The sequence below is a fragment of the Mesitornis unicolor genome, unplaced genomic scaffold, assembly GCF_000695765.1.
Source record: "Mesitornis unicolor isolate BGI_N332 unplaced genomic scaffold, ASM69576v1 scaffold41802, whole genome shotgun sequence".
NCBI classification, from domain to species: domain Eukaryota; kingdom Metazoa; phylum Chordata; class Aves; order Mesitornithiformes; family Mesitornithidae; genus Mesitornis; species Mesitornis unicolor.
Genome location: NW_010167923.1, coordinates 13,792 through 28,673, shown reverse-complemented (window position 1 = coordinate 28,673; position 14,882 = coordinate 13,792). Strand labels below are relative to the sequence as shown.

General features: G+C 37.2%; 1 protein-coding gene across 1 annotated transcript in view; it reads left to right on the top strand.

The window, feature by feature from the left end:
* Positions 1-279: 279 nt before the first annotated feature.
* LOC104536288 (utrophin-like) overlaps positions 280-14,882 on the top strand; it is a gene marked incomplete at its 3' end in the record, with an annotated part of 22,424 nt that continues 7,821 nt past the window's right edge. The window contains exons 1-3 of the mRNA XM_010178853.1: positions 280-298; positions 2,937-3,138; positions 11,303-11,388. Of these exons, the coding sequence (XP_010177155.1) occupies positions 280-298; positions 2,937-3,138; positions 11,303-11,388 (307 nt within the window). The remainder of the gene's footprint in view (positions 299-2,936; positions 3,139-11,302; positions 11,389-14,882) is intronic.

Genomic DNA, 14,882 nt, shown 5'->3' with positions numbered 1-14,882 from the left:
AAAAAAGCTCCATAGCAATGCCTGCCTGTTCGCTGTGGGGTTACAGCAGCCTCAAATTTGCCATTAGCAGCTGCATGTCATTACTTGCTCCTGAATCAGTCACTCACTGCTGAATGACGTGGTTTCTGTTTATAGTTTTCCTCTGGAAAAGTCTCCTCGCTGTAGAAAGGACTCTTGTGTCCATTTGTTGGTTAATGGCAGGATTGGTCGTTCAGCATATTTGAGCAGATACAGAATGGTGCTGCGAAAGTGCACTAAAAGCTGTGTACAGTAGGCTTCATGCCGGCTGTGGCGGCATGTGAGTCTCAAGTTAGCTTTTCCCCATCTGCATAAACACAGTTTATTTTAAAACTTCCAGAAATTGAAATGTAATGAGAAAATAATCCATTTTTACATCAGCCCAGTCCCAGAGCTTTGTTAGTGGATAGACCTTGCCATAGCAGGATAACTGCCTATATCCAAAATTCAATCAGCCAGTGGAGTACTGAAGTAAAGCAGGGTTTGGTTCCCCATGAATGGTGTAATCCAAAAGTGTAAGCTTTGCTTAATTTGCATTAGTACAGCAGCAGTTTCCTTTAGTCATCCCAATTCCCTCTAGAATCCTTTGGCTAAAATGTGAATGTGAGATCTCAAAGCCAGCAGATCGAGACAAGAAGTTAGCAAGCTTACTCCAGTGTTTGTTGAAATGCCATTTTTGGTGCAAGGGTGGTTATGCTAAGCCAAGCCAAGTGGGATACAACTTTCTGGTGTTCCAGAGCATTCCAGGTTTTCATTTGCTTTAAAAAGGGCAGATTTTCAGTGCTGTCAGTCTGTTTTAGGAAGCTCCTTACCTGCTTTTAGTTAAGTACCTTACAGAAACATGTTGAAAAAATATCACCGCCAAACTGGTTGCAATAATTTTGAGTTTTTTCCCCCTGCTGTAGGTCTCTCCTGATTGCAATATTTATATGATTGGATATTACAGTTTTATACCTGGCTTTGTCTCCTTCCTTCCACCCCTCAAAAAAATAGTCTATGCTGCCTTGTGGTGTGGGGTTTTTTGTTTGTTTGTTTTGTTTTTAAACATGCCTGTGAACCTTTTCCACTGTGTTATGTATGTTCCAGCTACTGGAGAGGATTATGCTGCACTGTACTGCCAAATACTTTGGCTACCTCAGGTCAAACTAGTGGCAAGCTGTTTTGCTGCAATTAGCAGTTTGCTTGTTTGGTAAATACATGGCTGGCATTTGTTTGCAAGCCTGAGATGGCTTTTAGGAGAAAAAAAAAAGAAAGGAAAAGAAAGGAGAAAGCAAACATATTTTAAACCCCTGCAAGTCTGATGCTGTAAAGTTAGAACAGAATGTGCAGATGTCAGTGAGGGAGAGAAAAATTAAGGGCTCCTGAGGTACTGTCTCTCATTTTAGAGTGGTGTTAGGAAGGGTAGATTGAGGAAATGGGATTGGGAATATAACTTCCTTTTGGCCGATAACCTTATCTTTTGGTAAGTGCTCGTTGAGTTCTTGACAGAACTGTTTGTAGTGGTTAGTGTTTTGCTCCTGCTTTTTTCTGCTGTACTTATTTTCCAACCCAAGCTAGACTTACCTGATTTGCAGAGACTGCCCTTCTGGGGTCCTTATTTAACGTTATCAGTGCAGAGCAATTTACCACACATCTGAGATCGTCATGTTTCATTTCCTTTGAGAGATGGCATTTATAGTATAAATCTGTTACTGACTCTCCAGACACAGCTCTGTATGAGCTCAGAATATACATCAACTTCATGTAGTATACATTATAGTAGGCATTCTGATACATTGCAACTATTTTTTTTTTTTTTGCTAAAGTCCTCACTTATAAAAAAATGTCAGTGAGGTTCATATCACGCTATGACTTGCATTATTCCTCCTTCTCTTACACCGAAATAAGTTTCCTCATTTTCACTTTGTTTTGCAAAAGGAATTAGAAGAGCTCATTGACAACTTTTTATTTTCACCATGCAAAACCCAGATTTCATAATCACAATCACATTTCTGTGGTTTTGGGCACAAAACCCTTGTGACTTTTAGTATATTCATAGCATCACTAGCTGCTTATACAAAGCACACTGTAATAAAGGAGATTAAAATCTTTTTCATGAAAGCATAAAATTCTGTGTTCTGGAAAACTACAAAAGTTTCTCTGTGTCCCTCCCTGCTTTCTTTTAAGTCTTAATTTAGCTGCTGCTGTTCAGTTAATCAGGCCTCAGTACATTCCTACTGCATTTAAGAGAACATCATTACCTAAGAATTTGCTTTGCTTTACATTTAATAAAAAATCATAGTCATTTAATGGGATTCAGCTTTGTGGTAAATGCAAAGAACCCTCTAAGCCTAGTGGACTCCCAGTGTGTGTACATCTGAAGTTAGGATCTTCTAATTACACAGACTACGTCAGCAGCTTTTTAATGTTCTGAGCGGTGCAGTGCCAGTATGGTGGTGGTGTTGATTCACTTTTTATAAATACCATAATGCTGTTGACTTCTGACAGAGAACAGTTTTTCACTGTAATGTTACTCAATCATAGAATGGTTTGGGTTGGAAGGGATCTTAAAGACCATCCAGTCCAACCCCTCTGCCATGGGTAGGGATACCTCCCACCAGACCAGGTTGCCCAAAGCCCTGTCCAACCTGGCCTTGAACACTGCCAGGGAGGGGGCATTCACAACTCCCCTGGGCAATCTGTGCCAGTGTCTCACTGCCCTCACAGTAAAGAATTTCTTCCAAATGAAAATAAATGAAATGAAGTTAAATGAAAGCTAATTCTTGGCTAATTGACTGCAATATGCACATGAACAAGTATTGTGAATGCTGTACTTGAGCATTTATATTCATACCTTTTTTCTTTTTTTTCTTTTTTTTCTTTTTTTTCTTTTTTTTCTTTTTTTTCTTTTTTTAATTTTTTTAATAACCTGTTGTTAGTGGACCTGTTGGACCTGAACACAACAAGTGAAGTTTTCAAACAGCACAAGTTGAGTCAAAATGACCAGCTGATTGGTGTCCAGGATGTGATCAGCTGTCTCACTACCATCTACAGTGGACTTGAAGAGAAACACAAAGATATGGTGAATGTTCCTCTCTGTGTAGACATGTGTCTTAACTGGCTACTCAATGTATATGACAGGTAAGTAAAAAATTCTTTATTCACAGTATGTACCCTAGGAATTTAATGTAGTAGTGACAAAATATAAGCCGTGGAGATGGTATTAATAAGATTTGCATATGTGACTTATAAAAAATGCTAGACTTATAGGACTGTTGTATACTTTTTCTGAGTTACTCTTTTGAGGAAATGTTCATGATAATAGAAAAATGATAAAGCCTTAGGAATTTTTTAAATAAAAAGTTATATCTTTTGATAATTTTGATTCAGTAATGAAGTGCAGTTGATTGTAATTACTTTTCTTATGCTGTCCTGCTCAGATACACTGAACTAACATTATACTGCATACCAAACAAAGATTGAAAGAGTTTCAGGAAGTGTATATGTAAGTAGGGAACTGAATATACTGCTTTAGCTGTGTTCTGACTGTAAATGTTCCGAATTGCCCAGATTGTTTGCTATTCATACCAGATCCTATTTCTGCCACAGTTGAGGACAATTTTGTTATTTACTTTACATTCCGTTACTTGCATGCCATAACTCTGGCTGAGCTCCCTGTCCTGAATCCTCTGTTCAGTGGTGGTTGTTCTGATCTCAGCACTAAACTCTCCCTGATTCTGGAGGCTCAGTGGTGTCCTGGTCCTGGCTCACTTTCAGTGTGTACAGGTCATGCCTCGTGTCACTTCTGAGTGCTGGTGCTGTGTGATCCACCGGCCTTGATCCTGGCAGCAAAGCTGTATTTTCCTGGTGAATTGTGAGTTTGCCCCAAAATTGTTTCAGGATACTTACTGTAGGAACTTGGGTTTATTTAAATGCACATTTGCCATTTCCAGTGAGAGCACTGAGTTTCAGAGGTCATGAAAAAGTCCACTCCAGCAGACTCTTGTTATTTTGGCCAGTCATTTCTGAGCCCCTAGACACTTCTTTCTTCTGCTGAATATCAAACTCTGACCTCTCTGCCCTGCCCCACACTATCTCAGCCTGCATGATCTACAATCAGTATGTTTTTATTTAGCCGTGCTTTCGAGTCATGAGTTTGTTGCTCATTAGTGGTCTTTACTATTATTATCTCCCTTCTGTAGTAAAAAGTGGGAAAAGACTTGATTTCTGTCAGCTCCTCCATTCTTTATAACACATCTCCTTACAATGCTTGAGTGAAGGCATTTCAGGACTTTTCTGGAGCTGAATAAAGACACAGTAGTGCAATACCCATGGTGGTCACTTCAGTGTGTCTAATTGACTATATGCTTTAGGTCAGAGTTATGCACAGAATTGCAAATCAGAATTTCTAAGCTGTGTGAGGATGGTTAGCAAATTTGTTTCCTTCCTCCCTGTTTGAAGATGAAAAGAGCAATAATATTTCTTGAGTAGTGATAGAAATTCTTATACCTGGCTCTGCAAAAGAAAACTGTTGCTTCTCAGTGTATGCATGATTTTCACAATGCTCACTCACTTAATCAGTGCCAAATTCTAACAGCTTATAGCTTTTTGCTTTTTTTCCCTCAGAGGATTACATGCCAGTTAGAAGTCAGTTGCTTAACCTGTTCATATTTAAAATGCACGTAGTAAGCAACAAACCTTTCTTTCAATAACATTTCCTGTTGCTCCCATTTCTGCTTTATAATTATGTTGAAAGCTTTAGTGTAGATAATTCTTCAAGCTGATGAAAGACTTGAATCTTCAGTCAAACTTGAAAAATGGAGGATGAATGTTTTCTGAGATAAATTACCTTTACAGTATGTTTCCTTGCTCCCCTTTCAAATCTACTCCAGGAAAAAAAAAAGGCTGAAAGAACAGACACTAATTTTGAGCTTTTATTTTTTTTTCTTTTTTATTTTTTCTTAATTGACCTTTAGGAAAGAACTAATTTGTGTCTTGGCATTTCCATTGTTTATTGCACTGGTGTTATACATATACAATGTTTCAAATTGTTAAACTGCTTACAAAAACCATCTGTTAGTCTCATGCTATTAACCTGAGATTTAATTACTGATTCACAGATTTATGTCAAACTGGGTAGTTCTTTAGACTTACCTTAAAAAGAACAAATTTATTTTTAGAAATAGTACGCAAGTCTGTTGTGATCTGGTATTTTCTAACACATCAGGAATGAGTCATTCTTCAAGGTGAGTAGAGCAGAGAAACATTAAATTTACTCGGTGACTTTTACCTTTTCAAGGACTCAATGGTTGTTTCAGGCAGTAACATCTGCCCTGTAAATATTTTCCAAAGTTAAAGTTCCTTGCTTTGGTTAGTCCAGTGAATTTTAAATTTTTCATTAATTATTTTATTATTTTCATTTTTTTAATTTTTCAAATTTAATTATAAACAAACATGTTTCATTTTACAGTGGGAGCTGTGAAGGAAATTGTTTTACCAGGCCTGTGTTTAAATAATCTAAAAGCAATAGCCAGTGGTTATTCTTGACTATATAGTCAAATTTGCTGAAATCTCCAAAACTCATTTATCTGAAATGCACTAATAGCTTTTTATACTAATGGAATAACTCAACACCCCTTGAAATGAGTTGATTCAGATATTTTAAAGTCTGTCATACATAATATGGAATACATGTACTAATTGTGAGTGATGACTCATTATTTCAATCAAAATTACCTAATGTCCATAAAGAAACTTTTACATGCACTGTTTTTAAAGTTTTGCAATGTTTATCTGACTTTTTATATTTCAACTTTTAAATGTTCTTCATTTTTGTGATGTTAGGATACTTTTGGTAATGTGTTCTTTTAACTTTAATCCTTTTTAATCCTCCAGGTGATGGAGGATAGAACAAGGGGAAACGGCACCAAGCTGTGCCAAGGGAGGTTCAGATTAGAGATAAGGAGGAAGTTCTTTACTGAGAGAGTTGTCAGAAGCTGGAACAGTCTGCCCAGGGAGGTGGTGGAGTCACCATCCCTGGATGTATTTAAAGAGCGGGTAGACGAGGTACTTAGGGATATGGTTTAGTGGGTAGACAGGAGCAGTTGGACGTGATGATCTCGGAGGTCTTTTCCAACCGAGCGATTCTGTGATTCTGTGAACTTTAGTTACTTTGGTGCTTTAGTCTCGGAAGGATATTGCACATATGCTAACCTTTTCCATAGGATCAAAGCTGTCATTCACAATCATTCTCTGTGGCCCAGGCTTCCTCTGGAGAATTACAACTTTGTTGTTGATTGTTGCACTTATACACCTGGCAAATTGTAACACTAGGTTGAGTTAATATCCCAGGTCTTACCAACAGGTTAAGTTCAGAAAAGTCTGAACTTCTGAGGAATGATAAGGATGACAGACCTGCTCAGTCAACCTTAACTTTGTGCCCTGACGTTGATGGTAGCTGATGGAAATTTTCTGTGTGCATTCCAGCTGCATTCCCTGTGCTGATGATAGCTGTCTTGGTTTATGGAGGACTCTGCGGAAGCAGCTTGGTGGGCTGTGATAGTAGTAAGAAATGCTCTAGGAAGGACATGGCCCTCTGTAGAGCAGGAATATGAGCTTCTTTGCCTCCTCTGTCGTTGATCAAGTGAAGGCATCTTCAGAGATCTACCAGGCTGACCCTGTTGCTGGGTTATGTAGATAACCAATAGCTACTGTCCTTGGTAGTTTATAATTGTAGTGTCAACATTGACCAGGCTTGAGAGCACTTTGACTGAAGTCTGAACCAAAGGGGGCTCATCGTCTCACTTCTTCAGTATTCCTTGGTAGTGGCTGATGTTTTCATGCTATTGCCACCCACCTTTGAGGAACATAGGTTTCCTATGGACTTGATATTGCTTATCTTGTTTTCTGTTCACTTGCCAGTCATTCTTACTGCGTATTCCTCTTTGCAATCTCTTGTTCTCTTGCTGGCAACTTTTTGCTATCTGGCTAACTCCTATGTGCATCTGTGCCCACTACTGTTTGTCTCTTTGGCCTTTACATTGTTCACATACTTAAGGAAAATGCTTATATATTATGTCTGGCTATGCCATCATGATGCTACAGAATATTTGCATACCGTTGTTGGTAGCAATAGTTTTGTATGCTTATATTCAACAATCTAATATTAATTATATCCTAATTACTACATTTATAATTTATAGGTGTTGCAGGCCTCTGTTTTGACTATGGAGGAGATTGTTTGCCTATTAAAGGAGTTTTGGGTCTTAACTCTGTATTAGGATGTTACTTAGAGAAAGGAATGAAGTTTGCATATGACAGTTACATGATTATGGAATGTTTTTGGAAGGTTCACTAAGCTAATTTTCCTGGAAAGATACTTCTTTAGATAAATTTAACCCTGCTTTAATATCTGTCTTTGAATTTCCTAGGTGTTTGATCAGAATAAGAAATGTTAGTTTTAGGATTTAGCACGTTGCTTTGCAGCTGAGATGTTCCTGTGGACAATTAATGCTAAACTACATTGTGTGATGCCCAAGTGCTCCACACTGTGCCTGATGTAGTAAGCTTGAGATCATAGTTGTTTCATTTATTTGAAATTCAGTTGTAATGGGATTAACAAAGGAATTTATGAGGCGTGATTCATGTCTGTTGTCCTTTTATCTGTGTGTTCCCTGTTCTTCCCTCCCTTTGCTTCATGCTCCAATTTCAGTATCTCCTGTAGTAAGACACAGGATAAAAGTATTCTCCCTTTCTCTTCTGATAGTACAGCCATTTGTAGCTCACCCTTTTTTCCTCATTTGCTTATGTTATTGTATGATAGCAACAGTCATCAGTTCTTATGTGAAGTAGCTCTTTGATGTTCTCTGCAGCTGTGTTGGATCTATGAAACAGCAGAATGGTTGCCCTCTGCTTGAATGTAGAGTCCAAACTATGCAACAAATTCGTATGTGCTCCAATCCCAATCCAACCTCTCTGCCTGTGCTGCATGGTACCCTCCCATACCCAATGATTGAGGTAGCCGATTCCCCACTGAACTAGGCCTCTCTGTAGTATATCGTTCAAACATACTCTTCTACCATTTCTGGAAATTGTATGTATCTTCCTTTTTTTTTTAATGCCTATTTTGACAGGTTTAAAAGTTGTGTTACTTCTAGATTCTGTGCCACCTCCTGACTGGCAGTGGTTGAAAGTGCAATAGGGAGATCATGCCTGAGGCATATTGGCGAGAGCTTGCTTGGTACATATGTACAGATGACAGAATCAGCTACAAAACTGAGGACTTTTTTAAATTTCCTCCTCCCCCTTGCCTTTCTTTGCTTTCCCTTTCCCCACTAAAGCAATAAAATTCCAGTTTGCTTGGGAAAGGAGAATGTCAGCATCACATTATAAGGGCAATGAATTCTTAGACTTTGTATTGCCTGGAGAAACAGGGCTCAGATACATCCAGAAAGACACATGGACTTTAGTGAACAAGAACAGTGCTTCTTACAAGCAGCTGTAATGGTTTTTCCATTTTTTACTTGAAGATAGGTCAGAAGTCAATAATGTGCCATTTTTGTACTGCCTTGTATTGACTGAGAATGAGTGAGTTTGCTCCAAAACGGTGAATAGAAGTATAATCATTCAGATTTTCCTTCATCAGGATTACAATGAAAAATATTTTTGCTGCCTAAAGAGGTCTTGTCAATTGATTTTTGTGATGACAAGCATACTTGTATTGCTATGAAGTATATCTGAATAGTGTGCTGGCACTTAATTCTAAATACTTGACCCATAAGTTCTGTATGAATTCAAGAGTAAAAAAGTTTCCTGAGCCTTTCCACTGTAAGACCTTGATTTTCAGATGTTTGTGCATACAGCACAATTAGATGGTTGTGCTGCCATTTAGAGGAACCTTGACAGGCTGGAGAAAGAGGACAACAGGAACCTCATTAAATTCAATGAAGGAAAATTTCAAATCCTCCCTCCAAGAAGGAAGAACCCTATACACCATTACAGGCTGGGGGATGACTAGCTGGAAAGCAGCTTTGCAGGAAAGATCCTGAGGTTCATGATGGACACCAAGCTGAATATGACCCAGCAACATACACTTGTGGCAAAGTAGGCCAGCGGTCTTCTGGGCTGTATTAGAGAAAGCATTCCCAGAAGGTTGAGAGAGATGATCCTTCCCCTCTACTTAGCACTGGTGAGACACATCTGTAGTGTTGGGTCTAGTTCTAAGCTCCTCAGAACAAGAGAAACATGTGCAAATTGAAGTGTACAGTGAAGTATGGTGAAGATGATTAAGGACTTGGAGTATCTGATGTATCAGGAGAGGCTGGGAGAGCTGAGACTCCAATAGGTCTCAAGAGGATCTTATCAATGTGCATAAGTACCTGAAGGGAACAGCAGAAAAGATGGAGCCAGGCTCTTCTCAGTGGTGCCCAGTGACAGGACAAGAGGCAGTGGGCACATGAAACACAGGAAATTCTGCATAAACATGTAAGAAAAAGATTATATTTTTTTAATTGTCTCTAGAAGTCCTTCCCAACCTCAGTGGTTTTGAGACTATTTAAGCTGGGAAAACATAAACTATTGAATTGGAAGTGTCAATGCTACAATGTCTGTAGGTTTGGTGAGGGCTTTTTGTTTGGTTTTAGTGTGGGGTTTTTTGCATGTATATGTAATTTCAGTACCAACTTTTAACTGTTTCCAAGAAAAAGGCTAGGGGAAAATATGTTGTACTTGGGAAAAATGTAATATTACAGGCTTCATGATTCTTTTTTACACTGAGGAAATGCTTTTTCCACGGTCCCTGTAACAGTCTGCTGAAATCTGGAGAAGTTTGAAGCCTCCACGCATATTCCCTGACCTTTTAGCTACAAAGATTTTCTGGATTTCTGCCTTTAATAAACAAATGTTCTGGTCAATCCTGAGTTAAATCAAACCCATATGAATGTTCTGCTTTGTTTTTCTGTTGAATACAAAGTTAAAACGCAGACAACTCTACACAGGAAAGAATGGTGAAAGAACTTTATCAAGGTTGCAAAGTGAGCCATTTACACATTACAGAATGTCAGAATGATATAGTGTCTGTGATGGAAAGAGGTAATTTGAAGCTAAGCTTGAATGTATAAAATAGGTGGCACTTTTATAACAATCTGGAAAATTGGGTCCTGATTTTCAAACGAGGTAGTAAAAGTAATGGCTGTTTTTGATTAATTTGGCAATAATTTCTCAGTACTTCTGTTCCAGGTGTGGAATAGAGAAGATAATACTGTCTAGTCTCTAGATTAGGTGATGGTTTTGAAGACAAATGCATTAATATTTGTAAGGCGCTTAGCTAATTTACTGAGAGTCCAGGAGTAAATTAATAATTTTATATTCAGCACAACATAGTAATGTTTGGCGTGATATTAATTTTAGTATTGTCTTATTTGCTGGTGAAGGAAGGACCCAGCTAACCTTAAATGCAGGGGGTTGCATACAATATATACAATTTAACTACTATTCTAATGATTTGTTTGTTGTCTCATCTAAAAACAAATAATGTGCTGTTTTCTGGTCTTCGAAAGAAGGTATCATCAGATTTTTTAAGAAAATGTTTCTGCACTGATCTTTTGAACTTTAAAATTGTCTTTTTCCACGTACTCTGGTTTTATTGCTTTTGGTTTTGTCTTTTTGAACTATGTTTGTCTTGCAGGTATAAAATCTCTTGCTTACCTGTTTTTAATTTGCTTAAGGTTTAAGGTGTAGTTTTAGGAGTTTAGGCAATTTTTTTGATTTTTTTTTTTTATGTAGGTCAAGATGTGGCTGAAGTCATTGCTTAAAAAGAATAGCCACTCGACATCATTTAATTACGGCATGTGATTGGTTGTTTATATCCTGGTGCACATGTATATCAGAGTGTTTTAAACAAAAAGGGAAAAAATGAAGTGGAAAAAAATGAATTAATTAGTGATATGAAAACTTGGTTTTATTTTGCAACCTCTGTGTTTCATACTGGATAATAGGCTTTCCTGATGTGTTCTCCTGTGTTGTTTTTTTTTTCTGTGTATATCATATTATTAAATCATGTTGAGAGCCTTACAGAGCTAAATATCTGCCCTTTTTGGAATAATGTGAACTGTTTTGACATGTAAACCACTTAGAAGGCGAACTGTGCTTTTGTAAAGGAAGAATTCTTAATGTGATTTGTAGTGTTAATCTGTTTTGAGATTTGAAATGTATTTGACGTAGAATTCACCAATGCCTTTTTAATAGACTTGAGTTGGAATGAAATAAAATTAAACTGTGTTAAATTGTCTTATTTTTCTAATTTCAGTGGCCGAACTGGAAAAATTCGAGTACAGTCCTTGAAAATTGGCTTGATGTCTCTTTCTAAGGGCCTTCTGGAAGAGAAGTACAGATGTAAGGAAGAATATATTTTATAAAATGCTTACATCATATAATTTATGTATAATAACAACACGCATTGCAGTAAAACATTTCTCATGTCCATAGCAAGACAGTTTTCTTGTAAGTAAAATAGAATTGTTGTTTTCGTTATCATCAGTGCCAATAGAGAAAGTAGGGTTTATATCCTGTCTGAAAAGTATTGATGTCAATTATGCACGGTCATAATGCACTGTATTGTACTCCCCAAAAGCAAATGAGAATATAGCTGTGTGGAAGCTAGAGAAGTATTATATCTGACTGATTTAGTTCACTTTATTTGTGTGTATGGTTTGTTTAGGAAAAAATCAAGCAATTTGGTGTCTATTGGAACAGATTGATATGCTTGATAAATCAAGGAAATACATCATAATCCAGCAATTGTATTCTGTGGTCTATGAGAAAGTTGATCTGGATTCTAAAAATAGTTTTCCAGTGTCTGTTCTTCCTGCCAGAATTGTGCAATGAAATTTTAAATTATGTTAATTTAAGAAATCTCAGAAACCTGAGAAATACTAAAATATTTCACAACAATGATTGCAGGAGCAGAAAAGAGTTGAGTAACTTTGTGGCAAAATCCCCTGACAAATAGTGAACAAGTGATAAAGCACTGTATAAAAGCATCCTAGGTGACAGACAGTTACATATTATGAACATAATCTTAAAATCACTATTCTTCGCAGCAGTTACTTGATACATTTCAGTAACACATGAAAAATATGTAGAGACTATATTTGCCATGTATCACTGGAGTTCTGCAACAATTTCTGCTTTCCTTAGAAGCATTTGTAGATAATCTTGGTTATTAACATTGAGCAAAAGTACAGGTGTCTTAGGCATTGTGGCATATCTTTGCATTTGAACCTGAGCCCATACTAAGATTTTGAGGTTTTTATTTTCCTTATGTCATCTGATGTGTCTGTGAATTAGTCTATCCCTAAAAGACCTTGAAAGACATACCTTTGGTCAGCAATGACAGTTCAGGAGGTAATCTGCCATTTGGTGTGAAATAAATAGCTTTAATGAAGTATAGGAGTCAGTTAGGCTATGGAGAACAGAATGATAATGCTAACAAAAGGTGGTTTAAATAAACCCAGAACCTAGGAATAAACTCACATTAAATTGCTAACGGTAGTTAATTAGTATACTTACGGTTACTGAATACAGATACTGAAGCAGACTGAGGAAGTGATTAGGCCAGATTAATTTTTTTTTGTTGCTGCTTCGTGTGAGTAGTAAAATAAAAATGGCAGCAGATGGTGGTTGCAGATTTGCTTAGTCCAAGTTAATGGGGTGGGCTTTTTCCTGAAGATGGCTGTGAAAAAACCTAAAATATTAGCACAGAAAAAGTCTCAGGAGACTTTCGCACTAAGTGATTGTAAGTTCAACCTGAAATACATCTGAAACGGAAATAATTGCTGAGCTTCTCAAAGCAGAAAATTAATAGTCAAATGACACAATTTGTTGTTGCTGTTACTCCTTTTCTGATCAGTGGGCCAGGCTTTGTTATCTTTATTTTCTGCTGTATTGTCCTTACGAACCATAAGATTGTCACAAAAAAAAAACCCTCTTCAGTCTGAAAGAAATTTTGCAAAAGAAGGAAGAAATTAATGGTATCTGATCCTGGTTGTTGGCCTGTGGTGGTTGTGCAGTCAGCGTTAGGGTGCTCTGACACCAGCTGTGTCACAGACTGATCTTTGGTGCAAGCTCTCTTGCTTGTTTTGATTTTGTCGCACCCTACTAATCATCTACTGTTGAGAGAAATTTTGTCATATCTTGAGCTTTCAGATCCTCAGGTGACAACCATGATGAAAATGCTAAGTAATTTCAAAGAAATAAGTCACTTGGAAAAGCAGTACCTCCAAACATGGATGCTTAATACCAATTACCTGACTTCTGATTTTTCCCTTTTTTTGGACCAGCTCCTGACATTTGCTGTTTCTTTTGGTTGCATTTCTTCTAAGCATTTCTGAGGTGTTGTAAATTCCAGGCTCCTCTGAGCACTGCAGTTGTCTTATGGTTGCAGCTGGAGCCCTTAGCAGAGCATAGTCCATGCCTTAAATGCAGTCTTAAAGGGGCATGCTCTTCTCACAGTAGCTGGTTATAAAATAGGCAAGTTTCTTGTTTTAAATTCTGATAAATTTTTTTAAAAAGATTAAAAAAAATATTAAAAATGTAAATTTGTTTAAATTTTTTGTTTTTAAATTTTCTTGTTTTCTTGTTTTGGATGAACTTTTCAATCTTTTCTAATATGCTTAACCAGACTGTCTGCTCAAGTGTTTCCTACCTCAGCCTCCCCAGAGAGCAGCTTTTTGGGGATCAACTTGAAGAAACAATTTCTGGGCAGCTGAGATATTTGGTTTATGAAATAATATGGCAAATTGACAGTTTACTGGTTCAATTGACCTTCATCTTTCTCTCTTACCTTTTTGTGGAATCAAGCTTCTGTTTTCTCCTTTGTCTAATGTGAAGCCTTTTAAGATTTATTTTTATTTTTATCTGGTTTTAACAGCCACCTTTAATCACATTAATTTCCAGTAAAAATAGGAGTTTTGTTAACTGTTTGTTGATTTCCAGTATAGGCAGGATCTTTTCACTTGATCCATTTTTAAAATACGATTTGCCAGATAAATTTCTGTGTTGTTTTTTTTTAATTATTATTTAATTAACCTCCTTTTTAAGATGCTAAACTTCAGGGTTGACATGAGAATGAATCTTTAATTTTAAAAGTCCCAATTATTTTAGAGGAAACATTGAAGCTTCAATTAAAGAATGCCTGTTCTTGAAAAAGACATGCTTAACTTCAAGCACACACCTGGGTGCTCCTGGAAATAAAAATGGACCTGCAAATGTAATTGAGTTGCAGTGAGCTGGCTACATCTGTGCTTGCAGAGCAAATAGTCCAGGGCCTCTCTTTGTTGGTGAGACCAATGACCTGGTCTGGCTGTATCCATATTATACTCCTCTTCTCAAAACAGGCAGGGCACATAAGAGCTACCTATTGGAAAAGATCCCAGACCCTACCTTACTCTCTCATCATTCCTGTCTATTCTGGGAGTGAGAGTTGGTCGACCTTGACTCAAAAGTATGACAGATATGCCTTTAACAGCTTAATGATATGGATGACAGTGTTCCAGTGCCTGGGACTGTGCCCTGCTCAGTTCATGGGTATAGAAGTAGCCCTAAAAAATTGAAAAGTAAAGAAAAAAAAAGAGTGCACATGAGAAATAGTGATAGTACCTTAGTTCCAAAATGCTGAGAATGCAATAAACAAAATGCTACTCCTTTTTGCCACTAGTTGTTCATACATTATAGGACTTCTGAATACTGTGGGAAAATGTTCTTGGAAGGTAAATTTAATCCTATCAGTAAGTATTTGTAACAGTAACAATTTTAATTTGCATGTGTAATTATTCACAAAAGGTTTTATGCCTGGTCGTGCAACCAGGAGACAAATGATGTCTCAGAGT